At 37.3% G+C, this 27,963-nt stretch overlaps 2 protein-coding genes across 4 annotated transcripts in view; one reads left to right on the top strand and one right to left on the bottom strand.

The window, feature by feature from the left end:
- LOC127953363 (zinc finger protein 271-like) overlaps window positions 1-27,963 on the bottom strand; it is a 280,227-nt gene that overhangs the window by 64,616 nt on the left and 187,648 nt on the right. The gene's annotated exons all lie outside the window — the stretch shown is intronic.
- LOC127953385 (zinc finger protein 883-like) lies at window positions 758-26,668 on the top strand. The gene is made up of 2 exons (XM_052552617.1): window positions 758-1,117; window positions 25,097-26,668. The coding sequence occupies exons 1-2, from the start codon at window positions 952-954 to the stop codon at window positions 26,548-26,550; spliced, it is 1,620 nt and encodes a 539-aa protein (XP_052408577.1). The 5' UTR covers window positions 758-951; the 3' UTR covers window positions 26,551-26,668.

Genomic DNA, 27,963 nt, shown 5'->3' with positions numbered 1-27,963 from the left:
AAACCCTTCTCCAATGTGTGCTTCAAGATTATAAATGAGATTTACCCTACCAAAGAATTTTTAAGGTTAAAATTTAATTTTGATGCAAATTATTGTGTTTTTTGTTAAACAAGTATTGAAACTTTAAAGCATGTTTTTTTTTTTTTTTTTGGTCTGATTCACTTCACTTCTGTTGGAGTGAGATGCAAAACTGGTTATGTTCCAAAGATGTTGAATTACCACCATTCAATGTGAAGGTAGTTAGGTTTGGTATTTTTCATGAAAACAAAGATTTAGAATTCGTTCTCAATTCTCTGATATGTTTTGGGAGGTTTTTTATTCACAAATGCAGATGGTTTAAATCTAAACCCAACTTTATTCATTGGTGTAACAAGCTAAAACTTTTATATAAATCCTTAAAATTTGTTAAGAATAAAAAAGCCCTTAAGCTGTCCTCTATGTTGGAATTATATAATTTAATTTAAAAGCCCATTTTGTAGTATTGTTTTCTTGTTTTTTTTTGTTGTTTTTTTTAAGTGTGTTTGTTGTTATAAGTTTGGTTATGCTCAAACAAGTCTGAATAATTGTGGATATTTTTGGAAATGTGTTCATGTACCTTGTTTGGTTGTAATGTTGCTGCAATAAATAAAAAATAAAACACTCCAACGTTCTGGTCTTTCTTCCTCTCGTCGCTTCGCTCCAGTCCAGCGGGAGGCGCTAAACACACACGTTTGTTTGACAAACACAATTAAACCTCAGAGGAAGAAGTTAAGTTTCACCGCGCTCTCTGTTGTTGTTATGTCGGTGTGCTGCCTTAATACAAACAGTTAGACACGTTTCTAAGAGAGAGAAACTACTGATTTTGAATCAGTTCAGTAAATACCTGTCACATCCTCACATTCGTGAGTTTTGAAGCGAGCAGGAATATCTGGAGGAGTATCAGCTGAACTTAGATCTGCTGCTGTGAAAATTATGTTTATTAAAGAAGAGAGAGAAGAGAACACGAGTGAATCAGAAACCTGGAGAATAAAACACGAGGAACCAGAAACCTGGAGAATCAAACAAGAGGAACCAGAAACCTGGAGAATAAAACAAGAGGAACCAGAAACCTGGAGAATAAAACTAGAGGAACAAGGAGGTTGGTGTTTATTCTTATTTATTTTACTTTTTTTTTTTTTTTTTTTTTTTTGGTTCTTCATTCATCTTTAATGACTGTTTGTGGTAACGTTACATTAGGCTTACAAAGTTTTACTTATCGGGTGTTTTGGTGCCCTGGAGAATTTCTGTGGAGACATTTGTGGCTGTTTTTATATAAAGTCTAGGTGTAGACTGTGGCACTCAAGACTTACCGATGGGTTTTTATTAATAGGCGAAGTTCCTCCTTTATGTCTTTCATATAAATTTCCTTTGACTATTTTGTAACATTCAATGTTATTGAACCACTTTTTGTGCAGTATGAATAAAGGGGGATAAATTAAAGTGCTTGCAGTATCCTTTAATAAAATATAAACAATATACAAACAATAAAAGCATAATCTAAAAAACCATTTCTTGTGCATTATAAATAATATAATACAGTTGGTTTGATACCTTTATCTCAAACTGTGTCAGTTTAATTGAAGTGAGTATATTATATAAAACAGTTGATTCAATAATGTATATAAAAACAACAAAGGCATCATCTGAAAAACAATGCCTTGTGCATTATACTGAATAATATTCGGTATATTTTACAGTTGGTTTGATACCTTTAGATCAAATGATGTTGTCCTTTAATGGATTTATATTATTGCATACATTAAAAGTTGTAAAATTATTTAAAAACCCATAAAACGGTAATTAAAAAACGGAACTTTGTGCAATAACGGATATTTTAGTATTGGTTTTACATTATAATGTCACGTAGTTCAATCGTTTATTTCATCTAAATGGTTCATTGTTAATTTACCCCTAGAAATTAAGCCTTGTGCAACGTAAAGGGCATGGATTTATGACTATGCGAGTTAGTTTGGGCTCAAAACATAACAGCCCTAAAGAGTTCAATTGGCATAAAAAAATAAAATAATGTCTACTGTCAAACTAACTTTATCGCCGTCGAAAACCACTACACGAGCACTGCACCAACTGTATAAAACACCCCTAGAATTAGTTAAAATGAGTGCTGTCTGTCACTGTAATCAGTTCAGTGAATGACTGTATGCTCATTCTTTATAAAGTAGCAACAATGTCATTTGTAAAGTAGCCTACAGTCTTAGGCACATTAGTTTTTTCACCCCAAAAAAGGGTTTTAAGCCAGTTATTTATATCTTTTGCTGTGGTATGTCAGTAGGAAATATCAGTTTACATTTCCAAACATTCATTTTTCCATTAATTTTAATAATAATCTAGTAAGATTGTTGAATGCACATGCAGTCTGACAACAGACAGCCTAAGACTAAGACTTTTGGATAGTAGTGTGTGTACTGTATAAAGTACGTATAATTAGATTAAGTCAAAGTCACCTTTGTTTATATAGCGCTTTAAACAAAATACATTGCGTCAAAGCAACTGAACAACATTCATTAGGAAAACGGTGTCTCAATAATGCAAAATGACATTTTATGGCAGGTCATCATTGAATTCAGTGATGTCATCTCTGTTCAGTTAAATAGTGTCTGTGCATTTATTTGCAATCAAGTCAATGATATCGCTGTAGATGAAGTGACCCCAACTAAGCAAGCCAGAGGCGACAGCGGCAAGGAACCGAAACTCCATCGGTGACAGAGTGGAGAAAAAAACCTTGGGAGAAACCAGGCTCAGTTGGGGGGCCAGTTCTCCTGTGACCAGACGAAACCATTAGTTCAATTCCAGGCTGCAGCAAAGTCAGATTGTCTAGAAGAATCATCTGTTTCCTGTGGTCTTGTCCTGGTGGTCCTCTGAGACAAGGTCTCTTTACAGGGGATCTGTATCTGGGGCTTTAGTTGTCCTGGTCTCCACTGTCTTTCAGGGATGTAGAGGTCCTTTCTAGGTAGGGATGGGTATCGTTAAGGTTTTAACGGTATTACTACTCTTACCGATACTGCTTAACGGTCCGGTACTTTAACGGTATTCTCATCGGTACTTTGTGTTGTGTGTGTTGAGAACAGAATTAACATTTCTTTATTTTTTTTATGTCAAATTAATAATGGGCTTGTCTTGGACCAGAGGTGTTAGGAGGAGTTGGTTGGTTCATAGTAGCTGCAGCTTAAAAAAAAAAAAAAAAAAATATATATATATATATATAATAAAAAGGTTGCAAAATGTGGCAATTGGCTATTTTGTAAACTAACTTGAGGTGCTGTGCGTTTAAGTTAGCCAAATAAATGTTTACATTTACATACAGATTTTTCCTTATTTGGAATTTTAAAAACAAGTAGAAAATATGTTGATTTTATTCTCATTTTTCCCTAAAGAAATCAACAGAATTTCTACGTAAGGTTAGCAAACCAGGGAGATTTTACATTTATTTTAAATGACGTGAACAACTTTGATTCAACATGATTTTAGTATACATACCTGACGTAGATGGGGCAACAACCAGAGACGAGATAGCTAGACAGTCAATACACATAATGCACTTTTGAAAGATGCTTTGACAGATTGCTTGTGTTTCCGCCCTTACATGCAAATATTGTTTTGCACTTATGACAACGAGGGTTGTCAGCATTAACTCTAGTGAAGTATAACCACACTTTGGAACGTTTTGCTCTCTCCGCCATCGTCACTCTTTGTATTAAGCGGGAGTTTTCATACTGTTATGCGTGTACCGCGCTCGTTCTTGTTGTGTGTGTGTGTGTGACTGACAGACAGCCTCCGCGGTTCTTGCAGATCTCACAGACAAACGTCTTAATAATATCGCAAATTAGAAATGTTTGGTGAGATAAAATGTGCACGACAACATTAAACAAATCTCTTCGCCATCGTCACTCTTTATTATTAAGCAGGACTTTACGTACAGTTAATGCATGTGCGTGCGCTCGTTGTGGTGTATGTGTGTGTGACTGACAGACAGCCTCCGCGGCGTGCATGAGAGTTCACGCAGATCTCACGGACAAATATCTTAATATGATCGCACATTAGAAATGTTTGGCGAGATTAAATGTGCACGACAACATTATTAAGCAAAAATACATAGTACATTATTTTTTTTCCTCCAGTACCGAAAGCATAACCGATACCGTCAGATCTTACTGATACTACGGTCTTTCATAATTTAGCCCCGGGGCCAGTTTAATACCGGGTTTCGGTACCCATCCCTATTTCTAGGTGCTGATCCACCATCTGGTCTGTATACATACTGGATCTGGTGGCCACGGTGACCTCGGAACAAGAGAGCAACAGACAAATATTAGCGTAGATGCCATTCTTCTAATGATGTAGCAAGTACATAGGGTGTTATGGGAAGTGTTTCCGGTTCCGGTTTACTTAATTAATGCAGTCTAAAAATCCTTTAACGGATTTGGATATTAAAAGCATATTAGTATGTGAATGCCAGGTTAAAGAGATGGGTCTATAATCTAGATTTAAACTGCAAGAGTGTGTCTGCCTCCCGAACAATGTTAGGTAGGTTATTCAAGAGTTTAGGCGTCAAATAGGAAAAGGATCTGCCGCCCGCAGTTGATTTTGATATTCTAGATATTATCAAAGTGCCTGAGTTTTTAGAACTTAGCGGACTTAGAGGATTGTAATGTAAAAGGAGCTCATTCACCTCAATACTGAGGTGCTAAACCATTCAGGGGTTTACAAGTAATAAGCAATATTTTAAAATCTATACAATGTTTGATAGGGATCCAGTGCAGCGATGTCAGGACCGGGCTAATATGGTCATACTTCCTGGTTCTAGTAAGAACTCTTGCTGCTGCATTTTGGATTAGCTGTAGTTTGTTTACTAGGTGTGCAGAACAACCACCCAATAAAGCATTACAATAATCTAGCCTTGCGGTCATAAATGCATGGATTAACATTTCTGCATTTGACATTGAGAGCATAGGCCGTAATTTAGATATATTTGAGGAAAAATGCAGTTTTACAAATGCTAGAAACGTGGCTTTCTAAGGAAAGATTGCGATCAAATAGCACACCTAGGTTCCTATCTGATGACGAAGAATTGACAGAGCAACCATCAAGTCTTAGTGTTCTAGGTTATTACAAGCAGAGTTTTTAGGTCCTACAATTAACACCTCTGTGTTTTCTGAATTTAGCAGTAAGAAATTACTCGTCATCCAGTTTTTTATATCGACTATGCATTCCATTAGTTTTTCAAATTGGTGTGTTTCACCGGGCCGCGAAGAAATATAGAGCTGAGTATCATCAGCATAACAGTGAAAGCTAACACCATGTTTCCTGATGATATCTCCCAAGGGTAACATATAAAGCGTTGAAGAGTAGTGGCCCTAGTACTGAGCCTTGAGGTACTCCATACTGCACTTGTGATCGATATGATACATCTTCATTCACTGCTACGAACTGATGGCGGTCATATAAGTACGATTTAAACCATGCAAATGCAATTCCACTGATGCCAACAAAGTGTTCAAGTCTATGCAAAAGAATGGTGTGGTCAATTGTGTCAAACGCAGCACTAAGGTCCAATAAAACTAATAGAAAGATACACCCACGATCAGATGATAAGAGCAGATCATTTGTAACTCTAGGGAGAGCAGTCTCAGTACTATGATACGGTCTAAATCCTAACTGGAAATCCTCACATATACCATTTTTCTCTAAGAAGGAATATAATTGTGAGGATACCACCTTTTCTAGTATCTTGGACAGAAAAGGGAGATTCGAGGTCCATAATTAACTAGTTCTTTGGGGTCAAGTTGTGGTTTTTTGATGAGAGGCTTAATAACAGCCAGTTTGAAGGATTTGGGGACACATCCTAATGACAAAATGACAATGAGGAATTAATAATAGTCAGAAGAGGATCTATGACTTCTGAAAGCACCTCTTTTAGGAGCTTAGATGGTATAGGGTCTAACATACATGTTGTTGGTTTAGATGATTTAACAAGTTTATACAATTCTTCCTCTCCTATAGTAGAGAATGAGTGGAACTGTTCCTCAGGGGGTCTATAGTGCACTGTCTGATGTGACACTGTAGCTGACGGCTGAATGGTTGCAATTTTATCTCTAATAGTATTGATTTTAGAAGTAAAGTAGTTCATAAAGTCATTACTGCTGTGGTATTGGGAAATGTCAACACTTGTTGAGGCTTTATTTTTCGTTAATTTCGCCACTGTATTGAATAAATACCTGGGGTTATGTTTGTTTTCTTCTAAATGAGAAGAAAAGTAATCGAATCTAGCAGTTTTTAATGCTTTTCTGTAGGATATGTTACTTTCCCGCCAGGCAATACGAAATACCTCTAGTTTTGTTTTCCTCCAGCAGCGCTCCATTTTTCGGGCTGCTCTCTTTAGGGTGCGAGTATGCTCATTATACCATGGTGTCAAACTGTTTTCCTTAATCTTCCTTAAGCGTAAAAGGAGCAACTGTATTTAAAGTGCTAGAAAAGAGAGAGTCCATAGTTTCTGTTACTTCATCAAGCTGTTCTGAGGTTTTGGATATGCTAAGGAATTTAGATTCATCAGGAAGATAACTTAAAAAGCAGCCTTTGTGGTAGAAGTGATGGTTCTTCCATACTTGTAACAAGAAGTAGAATTTACAATTTTTGCTACATGAAGTTTGCACAGAACTAAATAATGATCTGAGATATCATCACTTGGCTGAATAACATCAATTCCATGTGACAGTATTAAATCTAGAGTATGATTTAGACACTGAGTAGGTCCTGAAACATGTTGTCTAACACCAATAGAGTTCAGAATGTCTATAAATGCTGATCCCAATGCATCTTTTTCATTATCAACATGGATATTAAAATCACCAATTATTAAAACTTTATCTGCAGCCAGAACTAACTCAGATGTAAAATCACCAAACTCTTTAATAAAGTCTGTATGGTGCCCTGGTGGCCTGTATACAGTAGCCAGTACTTGTAAACATAACAGGGGATTTATTATTAACATTTGTTTCTCTGGATAATGTTATATGAAGCACCATTACTTCAAACGAGTTATACTTGAAGCCTGCCCTCTGAGAAATCGTTGTTATAAATTGAAGCAACACCTCCACATTTGCCTTTTAGACGTGGCTCATGTTTATGACCATGATCTTGGGGGGTTGACTCATTTAAAATAATGTAATCATCAGGTTTTAGCCAGGTTTCTGTCAAACAGAGCACATCTAGATTATGATCAGTGATCATATTATTTACATAGAATATTGTTTTCGTAGAAAGGGATCTGATATTCAATAAGCCAAGCTTTATCATTTGTTTATCCATATTGCTTCTGTTTTTTATTTGTTGAACCTCAATTAAATTGTTAGTCTTAACTTGGTTTGGACGTTTTTTGTATTTTCTAGTTCGGGGAACAGACACAGTCTCTATAGTGTGATATCTAGGTGAAAAAGTCTCTATGTGCTGAGAATGAACTGACCTCTGTGACGGGAGGCAGCTAGCAGACGGTCGGTTTAGCCAGTCTCTCTGCTTCCTGACCTGGGCCCCAGTTAGTCAAGTATAAACACTATGACTATTTGCCATATTTCTAGAGAGAAGAGTGGCGCCACCCCAGGAGGGATGAAGACCGTCTCTTTTAAAAAGGTCAGGTCTGCCCCAAAAGCTCGTCCAATTGTCTATGAAACCTATGTTTTTCTGTGGGCACCACTTAGACATCCAGCCATTGAGTGATGTCAATCTGCTATGCATCTCGTCACCACGTTAAGCAGGGAGGGGACCAGAGCATATTACAGTGTCTGACATCGTGCTTGCAAGTTCACACACCTCTTTAATGTTATTTTTAGTGATCTCTGACTGGCAAAGTCGAACATCATTAGTGCCGGCATGAATAACAATCTTAAGCCCCTTTCACACTGCACGTCGGACCCGCAATATTTCCGGAACATTGCCGGGTCGCCTTCTGTGTGAAAGCAACCACGTCCCGGGTTTGATTACCGCATTGAACCCGGGTTGGGGTGCGTTATCGCGCGACTCTTTTATCGGCTATTTTGAAGGAAGATCAACGTTTGCGACGAAAACATATGTGCAAACTGTAATGAAGCAGAGATCAGTTAGTTCCTCACTTTACGCGCTGACGCAGAGATCGTTTGCTTGCTTCAGTTAAAGTATAACGTGCCAAGCGTTGTCGACTCGTACATTACACGTCACGTGCTGATTTCACGTGTCGTTACGGGATCTTCAAGGGTTGTGTGTGAAAGCACGCACATATCCCGGGTCATCACTGGCAGTGTGAAAGTGCAAAATCTAGTGACCCGGGAACAATTGCAGGAACACTTTACCTGTGTATTTGCCGGAATGGCAGTGTGAAAGGGGCTTTACTGTATTTACATTTAGCATTAGCCAGCACTTTTACATTTGCCAAGATGTCAGGCACTCTGGCTCCCGGTAAACATTTGACTATGGTGGCTGGTGTCTCTATATTCACGTTCCGTATAATAGAATCATCAATAACTAGAGCACTTTCATCAGGTTTCTCAGTGGGTGCATCACTGAGTGGGGAGAGCCTGTTTAATGTTTTGATCGGAACAGAAGAGCAGTGTTTTGACCCACGACTACGCTGCCTCACCGTCACCCAGTTGCCCTGCTGCAGGGGCTCTGTTTCCAACATAAATTGGACTATAAGTCGCATTTATTTAGAACCAAGAACCAAGAGAAAACATTACAGTCTAAAGCTGCGAGAGGGCGCTCTATGCTGCCTAGTGTAGACTAAAGGAGCACTGAGCAGCATAGCGCGCCCTCTCGTTGCTGGAGACGGTAATGTTTTCTATTGGTTCATTTTTCTTGGTTAATTTCTCTCGTTCTTCTCAAATTAATTCTGATAAAATAAGTCGCACCTGACTATAATTTGCAGGACCAGCCAAACTATGAAAAAAAGTGCGACTTATAGTCCGTAAAATACGGTATACGTTCATATGTGTCAAGGGCTAGATTTTCGCTGGAGGAAACGGCTGTGGGGTGATGAACGGTGAATGAGAGAAAACTTTACTGTAGATGAAAAATCGATTGCTCCCTCTTTTGTAAACTGTATTTATGACAAAGAACTGCACAGATACAGATACTCTAACAATCTCTTGATAAACACACAACATGTGTCCTCTGTTTGTGTTTGAGTCCGCTCGCGCTGCTCAGCGCGGTCTGCTGATAAAAGAGCACTGAAAGACGAGGAGACAGGTCTGCTGCTGTTTTGATATAACATTTAAGCGGTCTGACTCTGAGGCGATCATGAATTTGTGTACAGTTTATGAAGCCCCGCTAAATAAGCCTAGCGATGCCCATGTTTCGTGTGTACATTTCAGAGAATCAGGACAAATATTTAAATCGATCTCTCAGGCATTTAAGAGGCACCGATATCTGCGCGTGGATTTGGTTCGGTGCATACTGGTTTCATAGGTACCGGTACCATATTTGTACCAGGTTTCGGTACCCAACCCTATGATATGCATATGCATATTTTGCTTATAACTTTCTGAATGGTTTGGTCAAAAATCACAAAACTGATCTCTTTAGATTCGGAGAGTCACGGTGAGTCGAATGATACACAATTTTCCAATGTCAGCCATTTTAGCCGCTGGCAATTTTTAATTATGTTCTAAAATGCTGTAATTTTTAATGCATTATTGCAACGTTATGAAAATAATTACAAAAATGTTTGGCTCCATGCCCTGATGGTACTCAAAAAGTTTGGGGGCAGCACCACCTTGTGGTCAAAAGTTATGATGAAATGTCAAAAAAATTATAATAACTTTTGAATAAATTAGACTATTGAAATCAAAGTGTCCTCCCTATATTCTTTGGGTCATGCCGAGAACATCGATACCAATTATGCCAAAATTGGCCATACATCCTGTCCGCTATTTTGATTAATGTTGAAAAACTACTTTTTCAAACTTCTCCTAGACCATTTGTCAGATTTTCACCAAATTTGCGCCAAAATTTGCAAAATTTGCACCAAACTTTGTATGTATCAATGTCACCTCACATTGACCATGCCACATCAATTGGGTAACAGTGCCACCTATTGGTCAAGAATAATAAACCATTTATTAACCATTAATATTTATAAAAACGTTAATAACTTTTTATTGTATCAGCCTATTGCAAATAAATTGTACTCAAAATATCCCCTGGTTTATGCCGACAACATAAATACCAAATATACCAGAGTAAGCTGAACTTCCTTTCCACCATTTTGATTTATGTTGAAAACCTACTTTTTTTAACTCCTCATCAACCGTTAGTCTGTATGTATGTACGTTAGTATATATTTTGTGTCGATAGCCAAAACCATTTTTGCATACCACAGCGATGAATCTGAGGCATGATGCCAAAATGACACTTGAGGTTGTATCTCTGCAATGCTTTGGCATATTGACAACAGACTTTGTGTGTGCCATTGTCACCTAACACAGAGCACACCAAAATGATTTGATTACAACATCCCCTGTTGTTTAAAAGTTGTAAGCCATTTAATCATATGACTAGTGGTTGTATTTGTGATTTTTCAGCCATTTCAATTACAATCATCGTAAAATTGCTGTAATTGCTCATTGTTGCATTTGGTGTGATCCTCCATGCCATGCTTAACTCCTCAACTTTCTGCTGGAGTGCTTGGCCCCGTAATTGCTGCTTGCAGCTATATTTCTTATTTGTTTTATCTTCATTACAATTCCTGTTTGGTTTTATTTTGGATAATTGCATGTAAAGAATAATTTACGTTGTAATGCATATGCAAAATGTGAATTAATATGCACCGGTTACGCGATCCACAATCGGCCAGTTTTTGGTCTTCTTTAGGCCGATTTTTCCGGAAGTGCGGCCGCGTGCACAGACTACATTGTAATCGTTCGCTATGTCATTTGTGTGGAAGTATTTCGAAATCTGTGCACAGGACACGGGCAGCCGATCAGCACTGGAAATGCAGAGCTACATGTCTGACTCTGAGGCGCAGATAGCAGCAGAAAGCGATCAGCCGTTGGTGTACTGGCGAACAAATAAGAGTCCCTTTTCTGCGCGCACTAAAGCTGCGCAAGCTTACTGTTACCGGTCCGAGCCCTGAACCGTGAACACGAGTAGACCGTGAAGAGATGTTCAGATCAACTTCTCACGTGTTGGATGAGAAACGAAACGGACTAAACTGTGACAAAACTTTTTTTTTTTTTTTAAAGTGGAACTTGCATACACGTTTGCAAAGCCAGAAGTAAACGACAGTTGATTATTTTGATTTTACCTTAAAATTACATCGACTTAATTTGATTTGAAAATCACCTGCTGTAACACACTGAGAAAAAGTGTTTCATTCATCCAATTAAAAAAAATGTGGGTAATGATTCACATCTATATTTTTTTACTTGAGAGAATAGTTATTTATTTTTCATTGGCTCAAGTGAAAAAAATATAGATGTGAATCATTACCCTAATTTTTTTTTTATTGGATGAATGAAAACACTGCATCTTTGTTTTATTCGCACCAACATTATTTGATTTTAACATTTTGGAATAATCTATTTATATAGCATACTTTTATTTAGTCTGTAAATAAAGACACTGGTAAAGATCTTTTTTTATTTAAAACCAAATTTAAAAACTAAAATACTGAATGCTGATTAAGAAACATCTTATTGAATGTGTGTTGATTGTGTTGTTTGGACTATAGAACTATGCAGTTGTTGCCTTTTATTTCACATGGTTACAGTTAATCTTTAAATTTAAGGCCAGTTCTCTGTAGTTTCAACCCAATTCAAAAATGATGAGGATATGACAATGCAAAATGGTTAAAATCTCTTAAAAATCTATGCTGAAGGATAAAGACCCTTTATTAATAATTTACTTGGGGAAAAAATGGAAAAAACTCAAATATAAGTACATAAACCGATTAATCGTAAAAATAATCGACAGATTAATCGATTATCAAAATAATCGTTAGTTGCAGCCCTAGTTATCTGTAAACCTAGCGTTTGAAGAAGGCTTTAAGACCAAGAGGAATCCTCTGTTGGCTGCTCCTGCTTCACAGCGAGCGTGACTCGTGCTAACTGACCCAACATTTAGCAAGGCAGGAAAACATTCAGTCTGCCTGAAGGATGATGTATTTCATTGTAAGTTAAATCTTTTAAATAGAAAGAGAGAGAGAGAGAGAGAGAGAGAGAGAGAGAGAGAGGAAGAAAAAAAAACCCTAGTGTAGGCTATTCTTAAACTTGGATCTCATCAGATTAAAGCTGCAGTCGGTAGCTTTTGACGCTCTAGCGGTTAATAAACAGAACTGCTTGCGTCTTGCGGAAGAACATCGTAGCCGGAGCTACTTCTCTCTGTTTATGTCTATGAAGAATCACAAAGGTACTGGTTTACTCCGCCGCGGTACCCCTGAAGCAATCTAAAATAGTCCGTATATTAACACTTATTATAAGTGTACCCTAGTGATTCAGGACAAGCTAAAAACACGGTTTGGAAAATGGATTCATGGTGTACTCGCTTATTATATACATTTTTCTACATTTTGAACACAAACAAAGTTACAGTTAGTGCTCTGATTGGTTGTTTCTTAACGGGAGCGATGTATTTTCTGCAAATGGCAATAGGACCACTGGGAGGAGCCAGAGGAGCTTGATTTTTTCACAGATTATCTGTCTCATATTCTACTGTCAGGACATAATGACAGTAGACATAAAGGTTTAACAAATATGTAAAAAATATATTTTTACAACAGTTACCTACTGCAGCTTTAAAGTACAAATCCAAACACCAGAAGCAACCTACGTACACTCTATAAGTGTTCTTTCATTGAAAAGTATGCATTTTATTTACAGGCTATATGGTAAAAATAATATTTTAGTTCAAAACTTTAATTCCATTGTGTGTATATATATATATATATATATATATATATATATATATATATATATATATATATATATATATATATTAGGGGTGTAACGATACGCGTATTCGTATCGTATTGAACGGTTCGGTACGAGGCTTTCGGTTCGGTACGCGGTACGCATTATGAACCGAACGGTTTGTTGGACTAATTAATTATATTTGGAATTTTTTTTGTTTTGAAATATAATGATATGCGTTCAACAAGGTAGCCCAATTACCCAAACGACGTAACAGGCAACGCCCCTGACACCCCCGAAGAAGAAAAAAACACCAACTTATATGTTTATGTTAGGCTACTCAGTCAGGCGCTCGCTCATTCAGTACGCGCTGAAGGCTCGTTGCAAAATGGCCAATGCGTTTAACAGACCAGAAATAGAAGATCCTCCAGTAACCAACAGGTCTGGTGTTTGGGTGCACTTTACCAATCGATCGGGGCATCCAAACAAGCACGGAAATCAAAATGGACTAGTACTGTACTGTGTCGGAATTTCCTGAGCAGTACGATACAATTAACAGGCCTGCACGTTATTAGATAGAAGTACTGTTATAAATAGAACGTATGCCCGGGCAGTTTTGAAAACTCCACCTACTTTGCTCTTGGCATAGTGTAGCGCAAATCGCGTTGTATCTGAAGGGCAACGCTGAGCCCAGGGTCCAGCGCCGCGCGTACCGCGTCCTGTGTAAAAGACCCTTTAGCCATTTTGCAACGAGCCTTCAGCGCGTACTGAGTGAGCGAGCGTCTTACTCTGTAGTGGAAAACGCAGGTTTTAAGAACATGCTTAATGTAATTGAGCCCCGTTACAATATTCCTTCACAAGCCCATTTCAGTCAGACCGTAATTCCTGCTTTGTTCCAAAAAACATAAGCCCTATAGAGAATCAATTGAGTAAAAACACACTCAATGTAAAGAGTTATAGAGTTCCATATAAAAAGTTACATCTTTGTATTTGTTCATAACTACTACAACAATATAACATTTTTTTTTATTTTATTTTTTTTTTATAAGGAGCTGTTTTTGTTTTATACAGTATGCTGCTAAGAAAACACCATAGAAGATGGGTAAAGAATAGCTCCATCATTGTTCAATGTAAAAAAAAAAAAAAAAAAACACTTTGTTAGTTTTAATAAATAAAACATTTTTTAAAAAATCAAGGAAATTTATCTGCCAATTTTTTCTTTTTGCTGTATCTAAAACGTACCGAACCGTGACACCAGTGAATTGTATCGAACCGAACCGTGAATTTTGTGAACCGTTACACCCCTAATATATATATATATATATATATATATATTAAAATAATTGTAGCCTTCATAAATAGGTGATGCATTGTTTTCTTGTAGAAAATGTGTTTATTCTTTAAGAATAAACAACATTATTAATTCATAGAAATAATTGAAGCAATTAAAACCTTTTTTTAAAACTTGAATTTCAATTCTATTAAACTGACTTTAAAATCTCTAGTAGCTTATTAGTTAAAAAGTGTAAAATGTCACAGTGCATGTTAAATAGTCTAAATTAATTTGTTAACAATATAATTAGAACTAACAATATAATTCGATTTTCTTTTTGAATGAACAATTTCTGTATAAAATGGGACAGCAACCTCTATATCAAACATTTTTAAATCGTCCACACCTGAGCAATTCAGGAGGCGGATCTGCGTAGAGCACCCAAAGTGAATGTGATGCACAAAGTCATTATCAGATTCAATGAAAGCATCTGCCAAAATAAAAAAATAAAAAATAAAAAACCCTGGATAGCTTAGACATCTGTAAGACGTCTGCTGGGAATCATCTGCTGTGTACTCTGATAAACATCTCCGAAGCAGTTTTACATGCATTCTAATAAATATCTATTTGACATCTGACAGGAAACATCTTAGAGATGTACTTCAGATGAACAAGCACTCTTAAAAATACATCTTGCATAATCTTTACATTCGCAACTTCTTTGTGCTGTTACTCCTTTTCGAGCTGAATTTCACAAAATTGGTCAGCTCCCGACAGCATCAGGTTTTTTATTTATGGGGAGTAGAATTATTTATTTATTTCAATGAATGTAATAGATTAGATATCATAATATTTAGACCATAATATTATAAATCATGTTGGTTTGTATTGGTGACGTAATATGTAAATGATATGCATGCGGCCCGCGAGACTTGCACTTGGACCATAGTGCGGCCCGCTGGAAAAAAAGGTTGAGAACCACTGACCTAGATAAACCCCAGGCTGCTGACTTCAACACTCTGCTCACCTCATTTGATCTCAAGCGAGTGTCTACTACCGCGACTCACAAATCAGGCAACCAACTGGACCTCATCTACACAAGCTGTTGCTCCGTGGACAGCTCTTTAGTTGTTCCACTGCAAACCTCAGACCCCTTCCTCATTACTGCTAACCTAGCATTTACTCCCGAAGCGACACACACTCCAACGCAGGTCACCTTTCAACGGAACCTATGCTCACTCTGTCCATCTTGCCTATTTTTTTGTGGTTTCATCCTCACTTCCTTCACTCTCTCAGTTTTCAGCTCTGGACACGAACGGTGCTAAGGACACTCTTTGCTCCACTCTAACCTCTTCCTTGGACAAATTTTGTCTGCTGTCGTCTAGACCAGCATGCACCACCCAATCTGCCCCCTGGCTGTCCGAGGTTCTCCTTGAACATCGCTCTAAACCAGTGTTTCTCAAACTTTTTCAGCCCAAGGACCACTTTATCTCCCATTTTTTTTCTGAGGACCACCTAACAGAATCCCACTCTAACACGCCCCCAAAAACCAACAAAATAGGAAGGATAAGCTACATTTAAGTTTAATATGCGACTGTTTCAAGTCAAAAACTAATTATTCAAACACAAATGCAATGATATGATCAGAAATTATTATATTAATTTTTATTTAATTTGAAAAAGTAAATGCGAAATGAGTTGCAGCTTAATATGAACAACAAACTGCACATGTGAAAAAAAAAAGACCTGCAATTAAACACTGTAACAGCCTAGGTCCCACTTAATGCCATTCCATTAGTTTAAAACTGAGGTGGTGGGTATATGAAGTCTATGGTTGTAACTATGGTAACAATAAAATGCTGAAAAGAATGTTCCCCTTAATGTCCAATATCACTGAAATTACTGGGATTTTACACATGAAACAAAACTAGAACATTACAAAACTAATAGATCTGTGGATTTTAGATTTTGAGATTTCCATATAAAACTTTAACGTGAATATTAATGAGATGGGTGGTGCTGCTTTTTACACATCAGTTTCTGAATGTCTGGCTCCAAAGAGGAGAGTTTTAGGTCATCTTTTCGCGGACCACTAGGGGGCGATGGCGGACCACACTTTAAGGATTACTGCTCTAAACTCAGGGCTGCTGAGAGGATATGGCATAAATCAAGAAACTCTACCGACCTCAGTGTGTATTAGGGATGTGCAACAGTGATCGAGTACTCGAGTACTCGACCGCAACAGTGATGATCGATCACGTTAACGATGATCGAAATTATTATTATTCTTTTTTGATTGGTTATGGCAGCACGTTGGGCGGCGCCCTGATCTCTGATTGGTTAGCTTCCCACTTGATGCCTCAAAAGACGTAAGAAGACAGATAATCATGGCCTCAAAGTCACATAGTGATGGCTGGTTTCCCTTTGAGAAGAACGATGAAAATACAGTTCAGGGTAAGCTGTGCAGCGCCAAGCTGTCACACAAATCTACAACAAATACAATGCGCTATCATCTAAAATGTGTACATAAAATATCTGGCGATAACAGAGCGGAACTCAGACGAGCATTGAATCACTTGCCGTAAGACCTAAATGCAACGCAGGCAGAACCGAGAAGACGACAAAGCTATTCGCTGAAATGGTGGTGAAAGATTTGCTGACCATTAGTTTCAGGGACAGAGAAGGTTTACTTGTCCAGTGGTACCTGTCTGTTCCTGCAACATCTGTTCCAGCGGAACGAATTTATTCCACTAAATGTGAACAGACTGCGCACTCTGCTCTCATCGGAGCACGTAGACGACTTATCTTTTTGAATAGACATTTGAATGTTTCACCGGTCGTGGTAAATATAATATCAATTTTTTTAAATAATATTATTATTTCAGTTTTGAGCTTTAGCCATAGTTAAAATATCTAGGCTATTTGGTCTCTGTTTTATACCTTATAATAGTTGTTTGGTTAAACTTGGTGAACTTTTTTCTTTATCTTTTAAAAACTACGCATCACCGCTGGATCAAAATATACTGCTAAAGTTATACTGGAAGACAATTTTTGAAATGCAGGTGAATAAAGTAGCCAAAAAAAAGAAAAAGTATCTTTGTGGGTTAATTTTTAAATCACAGACAAATAATGAAAGGGTCTTTATAAAATAAAAATGCACTGGATATATTTGTAGCCTAATTACATTAAACATATTCGTAGAGATGATGAAATCAACATTATTTGTTTGTAATAGTTTTTATCTATATTTTAAATCTTATTCAATTATTTAGCAATAATCAGTGATTTCCATGCTGTTAAATAATATTTTGGTTGATCAGAATGTGCAAATTGAATACAAAATATTAATTAAATATTAGAATACATAAAAAAAACAGCCGAGCTTTTTTTTTCCGTCATATTTGTGGGCATAATTCAATTCATATGGCTTCGAAAACGCGTAAGTGGTTCATGGAAAATAAAACTCAACTTAAAAATAAAACTTAATTACACCTGTTACACTTAATAACGTAGATGAAAATATATCACAAATCTGCCATACATTTATAATGAGAACTTTATAGGAATCTATAGTAAAATCTGTCCTTGCCCATCTTTCAGCACGCTGTCATGAAAACGCATCAGCGGGAGCTCGCGTGCTCTCTCTCTCTCTCTCTCTCTCGGTCTAACGCATAACTTATCCTTTTGTGCTGATACAAGTTGTAATATTTCATCTGATATGTATCTCAGTTGCAGATATTTCTTGCTCGTTTATTAATAACATTGCTTGATCATAATCATAATCTAACCTGTCCTTATCATGTGTTCATGTTTTCATAGACAGATTTTCATGTCAGATTTTTATTTTTATTTTTTTAATTTTTTCATTTTCATAACAATCTTCAGATTTCTTCATTATATACATTATGGCCATGCCCCGCCCCCCGCATTAAGCCCCACCCCCGATTAATCGATTAATCGTTTTTGAAACCTATCGATGATCAAAATGAGAAATTTCCCAAAATGCCCATCCCTAGTGTGTATCAGTCTCTCCTCTATTCCTTCTCTGCAAATGTCTTCACAGCTAAAACATCCTACTACCACAACAAAATGAACAATTTTGTGACGCTCAGACACTCTTTAAAACTTTGTCTTCTCTTCTTAATCCATCTCCACCTCCTTCTCCATCGACTCTTACAGCTGACGACTTTACAGTTTTCTTCACAAATAAGACAAGAACCATCAATGACCAGTCCTCCACAACGTAGACTGAGGACAACTTCACAATGACCAATGTACACTCTCTTTCCTCCTCTCCACTCTCAGAGATGGATGTTTCCAAACTTATCCTGTCCAGTCATCCTACTAGTTGTCCACTTGATCCGATCCCCACTCACCTCCTTCAAGCGATCTCTTCTTCAGTCATACCTTCACTTACTCACATTATCAACTCCTCTCTTCACTCTGGAACATTTCCCTCAGCATTTAAGCAGGCTCGGGTAAGCCCACTGCTTAAGAAACCATCTCAAAATCCACCGCTTCTAGAAAACTACAGATCGGTATCCCTTCTTCATTCATTGCAAAGACACTTGAGCGAGCTGTGTTCAACCAGCTCTCTATGTTCCTTGTACAGAACAACCTCCTGGACAGCAACCAATCTGGCTTCAAAAGTGGCCACTCAACTGAGACTGCCCTGCTCTCGGTTACTGAAGCCCTGCGACTGGCAAGAGAAGCTTCAAAATCCTCAGTACTTATCTTACTGGACCTGTCTGCTGCTTTTGACACCGTTAATCACCAGATTCTCCTGTCCACCCTGAGAAGTCCTCCAATCTCCAGTCCTACCTCTCCGATAGATCCTTCAGCGTGTCTTGGAGGGGTGATGTTTAAAAGTCACAACAACTTTCTACTGGGGTTCCTCAAGGCTCAGTACTTGGACCATTTCTCTTCTCCGTTTACATGACGTCATTAGGATCTGTCATTCAGAAGCATGGCTTTTCTTATCACTGCTTAGCTGATGACACCCAGATGACCCGACGGTAGCTGATCTCATTTCAGCCTGTCTGAGTGACATTTCTAGCTGGATAAATGGCCATCACCTTCAGCTCAACCTTACCAAGACAGAACTTCTGGTGGTTCTAGCTAACCCATCGTTTCATCACAACTTCTCTATACAGCTGGGTTCGTCAACCATAACTCCCTCCAGAACAGCCAGAAACCTAGGAGTCGTGATGGATCATCAGTTAAGCTTCACAGGCCTTATTGCTACAACTACCCTTTCCTGCAGATTTGCCTTCCACTCGGGCAGGTAGCTGATTGCCTTTTCCAGCTGCATCTACTTACCAACCGAAGGAGAAGCAGTATAAAAGCTGAGCAGGAACTACAGAAGATGAGAACTTTTCTCCAGAGCATGCCCTTTGTCCAGCCTGGCCTTGTGCAGTTTGTTGTAGCCTTTTGGGGTTCTGTGTAGTAATCTTCATTAATCTGATGTACTGTTGATATAACTCTGTTGCTTGATTATTGCCTTTTTTTGGAAGCTGTAGGGAGGTGGGTGCCTTTTTCTTTTGTCCTGTACATATTTTTCTCCTGCTTTGAGGATTAGATAGGGAGTGAGTGTATAACTTTGTTGATTTTATTTTCATTTGACAGGTTTAGAAAGAATCTAATTTCCAGAATAGACACCCTTTTGTTTGTTATTTTGGCATTATTCCCCCTCCTGAATTTTTGCTTCCCTCTTAATGTTATTTCTTTGAGAATTGTTAACTCCCAGCATTCACTGAGCTGTTAATAAACCTTTTTAACAGCGACCTTGTTGTTGTTGTTGCTATGCAGGGGCTTGGGTAAATGCTCTTCCCAAATACTTAATATTGTTACATTACAACACAGGGATGTGTTGCAGTGTTCCTGTAGCTCAACTGGTAGAGCACTGCACTAGCAAGCAAGCAAACGCAAGGTTGGGGGTTCGATTCCCCGGGAACACATGATATGTAAAAATTGATAGCCTGAATGCACTGTAAGTCGCTTTGGATAAAAGCGTCTGCTAAATGCATAAATTTATTTATTTAATTTATTTATTTTACTGTTAAACCCCTAGACGCATAAGACGTAACAGTACTGATGCTTGCCTACAAGACAACCACTGGCACGGCCCCAACACTCCTAAACTCATTAGTTCAATCTTATGCGCCCTCCAGAAGTTTGTGCTCTGCACGTGAATGACGCCTTGTGGTTTCATCCCAAAGAAGTTCAAAATCACTCTCACTGACCTTTTTCTGAACTTTGCCCAGCAGGTGGAATGACCTCCCGATCTCAATTCATACAGCTGAGTCTTTACTCATTTTCAAGAAACATCTAAAGACTCATCTTTTTCGCCAGCACTTAACCAAATTATACTAGCACTTTTCTTTCTTTTCTTGTCTTTCATTAAAAAAAAAAAAAAAAACCTGGCTATGCGTTCTGTACTTGAGACTTGTCATGGCACTCGTATACTGTTGTTGTTTTCTTGTTGATCTGATTGCCTATTGTTCTCATTTGTAAGTCGCTTTGGATAAAAAGTGTCTGCTAAATCATTAAATGTAAATATCAATGTAAATGTGAAGATATTTTTAAACCAATAATGAACCGAAATGAAAACATGTAGCTTTTTATCTGTGTGTGTGTAGATTTTTGAGAGTAATATAGTGAAGTAAATGTAGGTTCCGTATACGGGACGGGGTGACAGTTAAAAGGTTAAACTACACTACAGTGCAACATGGAACATCTGACTTAACCCTCTAAGCCTCTAAATTGCGACAAGACATCATCCTTAATAAAATAGACTGTAGTTCCTTATATGGTGTAATATCTCATTTGTATTCCCTTCCACTAGATGGCAGACATGTAGTACTTTGATTCTAGACCAACATTATGTATTGTTTCTGTTCAAAGTGTTTGAGGAAATAGCAGAGCAAGTGAGCTCTCATGTCATTGATGCAGAAGCAATGCATTTCATAGCATGAGTGTAAATGGTGAGATTTATGAGAGAAAATCGCCAGATGGCTAATACAAAGTTGTATCGCGAGTATGTGTTGCAAATGTTGTTTGCCGATTCTGACTCTGAAGGGGAATATTTGCCTTTTGGAAATGACGATCGGCCGTCTAATGATCGTGCGTCTCGCGGTACATCTTTGCAGCGCAATTGTGCCGCCGTGCAAGGCGGCAGTGTTCACGAAGCACAAACAAGCTATCATTTCAATCCTTTGCTCAACGTGGATGCGGGTGGCAGAGGTGAACGTGGTCATAGTGTCCATAGGAGAGCTGTTGCTGATCGCGCACTCTCTAATGCGCGGCCGGCAGACACCACAGGTGCAGTCAGTGTGGAGAAGGTGCGCTCTGCGCTGTGCCATGCAATGAATAAGAGGAACCATACTCTCAAGAACTACAAACTGTGTCACATAGATACCTGATTGGGCAGATAGCTGGTCAACTGATCAAAAAATAGGCACATGTATTTTACTATGGCACAGTAATATAGTAATAATGTACTACTTTTCAAATTTTTTTTCCCATATCATTTGGAATGAGAATAAAAAGACAAAAAACAACAACAACAATTCAATATTCAATATCTATTATTTCCTGAATATTACTGATGAACTTATCAAAACGTAGGCTACTGTTCACATGTGTTTTACTACTATATAGTGTAGTAATATAGTAATAATTTAGTACTTTCTCCTGTTTTATTGTTGGCTTCCTCTTTTCTGATAATTTGGAATGAGGATAAAAAAGACACACACACACACACACACACACACACAAAAACATGAATATATGTTTAAACATCAATTCAATATCTCATATTTCCTGAATATTATGAAATTCGAGATAGCCGCCCCTGGTGACGTCATAATATGCAAATTAGATTAGTATATTTACACCCCACTAGTGTTGTCAAAAGACCCGGTACTTCGGTACCAAGTCGGTACTAAAAAAATGTAAATGTGACGGTACCAGGTTTCTTTAAGTACCGGTAGTACCGAGGTCCCTTTCAAACCCGGTTCAGAGCTATGATTTCCCCGAAGCAGAAAACGAGGACGGAATCTCAAAATCCAGTCATGAAAATGAAACTTACATTTTAATATGGACAGTCATGGAATTTGTCAAAGTTAGCATAAATTAATCAAATCAAATCTCCATATGGACCAGTATCTGTAAATGTTAAGCCGCAAAAGTTGTTTGAAATATGAATCCGTATTCTGCGCGTCTCTGTGTAAATTAATGAATGGCAGAGACGTGCAGGTTTGTTTACTACATAGACTGAAGCGCATGACGCTTGCATTAATTACAGCATCTGCGCTTCAGAATTCTCTCTCCATCAAGCAATCTGAACTTTTCAGTTCATCTCAATGGACGCACAACGAACCTGTATTTGATGCTCTGTAAACTCTTTGTGAAGGCGCATGACTCACCGTCACTTTACTGATAGCGCTGTTTCTCACACATGCAAAGAGAGCGAGAGTCTTACCACGCTGAATCGACACGCTATATGTAAACTATTCTTTGTCGTCTTCTCCTGTCAAAATAATGGAGTTCATTTAGAATTATTCATATTCATTTTCGAACAAGCAGAAGACATACCGGTTTCTCCGTTAGTGGGCGGAGCTAATGTGCAAATGGCAATTTCATTGGCTGACGCTGAATAGTACCGTCCCTGTTTTGATTTCAGCAAATCAGTTTAACCGAACGCAGACAACGTTATTAATATTCATGAACCAAGCAGCTCATCAATTCATAGTGCATTGTATATACATTAGTATGATAGTAGAATTAGTAGTAGTATTATCTTTTAATAATAATTAATATGATCTATTACTTTTTTTTTTTTTACAGAAACCCTCAATGACCAAAAATATCTTAAGCATCACACCAGTCTTAAGTTCAGTTAAAATGACAAATATGCATTCATTAGGCCTAAAAGTTAATTTTAACATAAAGGCATTGTGCTAGAAATATTACTATTATTTAGTAAAATGTATGTGATACTGCTACTACTGTTGACATTTTTTATAAAACTTTATATTTTAAAGAAATAAATCACAATATTTCTTCCATTTTTTTTTTTTTATTTTTTTTTATAGCAAATCCCCTTTATTTACCAAAAATAAAAAATGTTTAAATGTCATAAATTAAAAGACAAATTAAATTTGGGTGAAACTTGTTTACTGTTTTTCATAATTATATAACTTGTAGAAAAACTTAAAACACAATTGTAAATAAGTATAAAGAATGGCATTGGTTTTATTTTTAGTGCTAAAAAGTTATATATTTTTTTTAATTAGTGTATTTTTTGTGTTTTGCTTTGGTACCGAAATTGGTACCGAGAACTGTGGATTTTCACTGGTATCGGTACCGAATACTGAAATTTTGGTACCGTGACAACACTACACCCCACATAAACTTTCGATTATGCCAAACATTTTTTCTAATTGACAGTAGATCTCTATCGTTAAGCCCTTTCAAGCCACAAGATTTTGAAATCTTGATGTCAAAATACAACATTTTTTCCAAAAATCCCTGGCGCTTTAAGGGTTAACACAAATGTACGCACATTAAACATAGATGTCAACGCAAGGAAAGCATGGATAGAGAGTGAGAGAGAGCGAATATAATGCATAGATTCCTGTTGAATCCTTTTAGGAGTGAAACCGTCGTCATTTTCAAAGTCCTGAGTGGAGTGCCCTCTGTTGGAGTTTATGGTAACTCCAGCTGATGATCGTGACGGTAAATAATGTATTTATGTTTTGATTCAAATAGTTAAAATTAAATGTCAGCGAAACCCTAACAATACACATTTTTTACAATAGTGCTCTCATTATAAAGTTAGCCTATATGACAGTAGTTATTAATGTTCTGTATTTCTGTTTTGAGCTGCATGCACTGAAGATGACCAGTAGAGTGAGCATTTGATAGCAGGTTTTTGATCAATGGGATTAAACTCATAATTGAATGTAGAATACGATATTAGGACTAATATGCTTGCTATCTGCAAAAAGAGCCCAAATGCAAATGAACGTGTCTGTGCGACTCTGAATGCCAACTCCTTTTGTGGATGCGTTCTTCACAAAACAATGTGCAGAAACACGGCAGCTAAACTCTTAAAATACACAGCGCTTTATTATAATGGTGTTCTCATTATAATAGTATGGGTGTGACAGTCCAGTCATAGTTATTAATAATCTGTTTTTTTGTTTGACCTGCTCGTGAAATCATGTCAAATTAGACATTTGAGCGCTCATGTATAGACATAATGGCATAATCAATAACACCCCGCAAATTGTTTTCAATTAATATACAATTATTTTATAATAAACTTAAAAAATAAAATAATATTATTATTATTAAAAATGCTATTATTTTAATCTAAACTTTCAGAATTTACAAACTGAAAATCGGCTTTTATTTTAGCGGGTTGCCAGCAAGTAAATACATGGATTTCGGGGTTTAGCGCTGCCATCTGTAGAGCGTCAGTGAATGAAATGTCACAGTTTTGAATTGTGCTTTGAAAACGGTAGCGGATAGCCTGGATTTATGTATTCAATTTGAAAAAAAATCTTGTACAGTAAAGTTTGCAGATCTAAAATGGTAATTGCGCATTAACAGCAGTATGCAAACGTGCCTTCTGAACTTATTTACACAGTGCATTTCTTATTTTGGTCATGCGAACCTGCATGCCGCGGTGGTATTACCCATTCTTGTTGTCTACCTACTGCATATAATTGTGTATATAAAATATATATATTTTACTAGGGCTGTGACGGTGATAAAGTGATGCTTAAAATTTTTTACCCAGTTTCCCTATTAAATTAGTAAAAGTCATTAAATCTGAAGCAAAAAAAAGTAAATTGTGTATTCTCAGCTTTTAACTATATACCAAAAATAAATAATTTTACTTTTATTTCAGAGTACATTGAAGAAAAAGAGGAAAATGAAGAATCAAATCATCAAGAGAAGCAGCATGCATGTGATCAATGCAGTAAAATGTTTTTATGGGCTTCACTTCTGAAGAAACACTTGAAAGTTCATCCAAAGAAGAATCCACATTCATGTCATTTGTGTGGAAAGAGTTTTTTGCATCTACAAAGTTTGAAAGAACATCAGAAAATACATACTGATGTGAGAGAGTACATGTGCTTTGAGTGTGAAAAGACTTTTAGTTCAGTGAGCAGTTTAAAACTGCACAAGAGGATTCACACTGGAGAGAAACCTTACAAGTGTTCACACTGTGACAAGGGATTCATTCAGTCAGTTGATGTGAAAAAACACGAGAGGATTCACACTGGAGAGAAACCTTACAAGTGTTCACACTGTGACTGGAGATTCAGTCATCCATCAAATCTGAAAAGACACGAGAGGATTCATACTGGAGAGAAACCTTACAAGTGTTCACACTGTAACAAGAGATTCAGTGATTCGACACATCTGAAAACACATGAGAGGATCCACACTGGAGAGAAACCTTACAAGTGTTCACACTGTAACAAGAGATTCAGTGATTCAACACTTCTGAAAAGACATGAGAGGATCCACACTGGAGAGAAACCTTACAAGTGTTCACACTGTGACTGGAGATGCAGTCATTCAGCAAGTCTGAAAATACATGAGAGGATCCACACTGGAGAGAAACCTTACAAGTGTTCACACTGTGACAAGCGATTCATTCAGTCAACAGAGCTGAAAACACATGAGACAACCCACACTGGAGAGAAACCTTACAAGTGTTCACACTGTGACAAGCGATTCATTCAGTCAACAGAGCTGAAAACACATGAGAGGATCCACACTGGAGAGAAACCTTACAAGTGTTCACACTGTGACAAGAGATTCATTCATACAGGAAATCTGAAAAGACATGAGAGGATCCACACTGGAGAGAAACCTTACAAGTGTTCACACTGTGACAAGAGATTCAGTGATTTGACACATCTGAAAAGACATGAAAGGATCCACACTGGAGAGAAACCTTACAAGTGTTCACACTGTGACAAGAGATTCAGTGATTCGACATGTCTAAAAACACATAAGAGGATCCACACTGGAGAGAAACCTTACAAGTGTTCACACTGTGACAAGAGATTCAATGATTCGACACATCTGAAAACACATGACAGGATCCACACTGGAGAGAAACCTTACAAGTGTTCACACTGTGACAAGAGATTCAGTGTGTCATCAAGTCTGAAAACACATGAGAGGATTCACACTGGTGAGAAACCTTATAAATGTTCACACTGTGACAAGAGATTCAGTCGTTCAGGAAATCTGAAAACACATGACAGGATCCACACTGGAGAGAAACCTTACAAGTGTTCACACTGTGACGAGATTCAGTGTAACATCAAATCTGAAAAGACATGAGAGGATTCACACTGGAGAGAAAGCACATCAACTCAATGTACGAGGGAAGTGTTCCTTTATGTCATCTGTTACACACAGTCATACAAAAAACAATCACAGTAAGGCCCCGTACACGTGGAGACACATTTAGTTGTATATGTAAATATTTTGTATGGTATATGTGTTTCGTCCAGACGGATCCAGCATTTTGGAAGAGTGAATTCACTTTTTTTTTTTTTTTTTTTTTACCGGGTCCCAGAGTGGATAAATCTGAAAATGACACCTTTTTTGTTTTTGTGTTCTGCCAATCCATATATTTTGTGAAACAATGATGTCATCACCCCACGTCTCTACTATAGTCAGACACCACTACGTCATTTAACACCAACAACAATGGAGGACTACATGTTTGTGTTCATGCTGCAGAAGCTACTGAGCCTATTAGCTTGACTAAACTTACTAGTTGCACGATATTGGAAAAAACAACACACATCGTGATAATTTGTCTCGGCAATGTATATTGCGATATGGAAAAAAATCACCAGATGACTTGAACAGCTCTATTTGGGGAAAAAAAATAATGATTGGGGTGATTTTGTAGGTGAATAAATCAGCTAAGAAAATAAGTAAATTACAAACATAGATAAATATGATAGAAAAATGGTAAAATGAAATCAAAAAGTGCTTTATATTCTTCAGTCAAACTGTTACTGTTGGTTACAGTTAAGTCTTATACATTACTGCTGCGTTACATTGCTGACAGAATGCAGTGTTTATAATCTAGAGATTGTAAAGAGGATGTAGCTCACGCACTGTCAAGTCAAGTGCCAGCGGATTACAGACTTGCTCCCGCGAGACCCGATGCAACAGAGAGCGGCGCGGGACAAGATTTGTGTGTGTGCAGGATGCAGGAAAATAAAAAAAGAAGTATAACATAAAAAATCTAAAACAAATAAATTGTTATTCATCTATTACACAAAAGCAAAATGAACTCATGTAAAATATAAACAATTAACAGGTGCAAGCGTATGCAGAGCTTGTATTTAGGCTATAACAGGGATTGGTTTGTCGCACGATAAGATTGATGCAAGATACTGATCCAAAAGCACACCTTTTGTGAATAAAAGTTTAATTTCGGCTAAAGCGAGTTTGTCGTTTTTGCTGTTTTCATTTAAAATAAAACATTGAACCACAAACTAAGCATTTATTTTAAAAGGGGGAAAATACCTTATTTATTTTGGTTTCAATATCCATCTTATTCGTTTTTGTTAATAAAATTTAGATCTTAAATGCCAAAGGGAATTTGTACCATTGTACTATTTTATGGCTTATGTTTTAATTAATGGGCTAACAATGAACCACAAACTACTATAGTTTAAAAAAAAAGAGGAAATCCAAAGACCTTTTAATTTTTTTGTGTAACAATGCAGATAA

This window comes from Carassius gibelio, chromosome B3 (genome assembly GCF_023724105.1).
Source record: "Carassius gibelio isolate Cgi1373 ecotype wild population from Czech Republic chromosome B3, carGib1.2-hapl.c, whole genome shotgun sequence".
Taxonomy (NCBI): domain Eukaryota; kingdom Metazoa; phylum Chordata; class Actinopteri; order Cypriniformes; family Cyprinidae; genus Carassius; species Carassius gibelio.
Note: the sequence above shows the minus strand (reverse complement) of the source record. Positions and strands in the feature narration are given on the sequence as shown.

Bases quoted from the DNA above. Each gene is read 5' to 3' on its own strand.
- LOC127953385 (XM_052552617.1), top strand. From the start codon at position 952: ATGTTTATTAAAGAAGAGAGAGAAGAGAACACGAGTGAATCAGAAACC. The intron at 1,118-25,096 runs GTTGGTGTTTAT...CTTTTATTTCAG, and splicing joins AAAACTAGAGGAACAAGGAG to AGTACATTGAAGAAAAAGAG.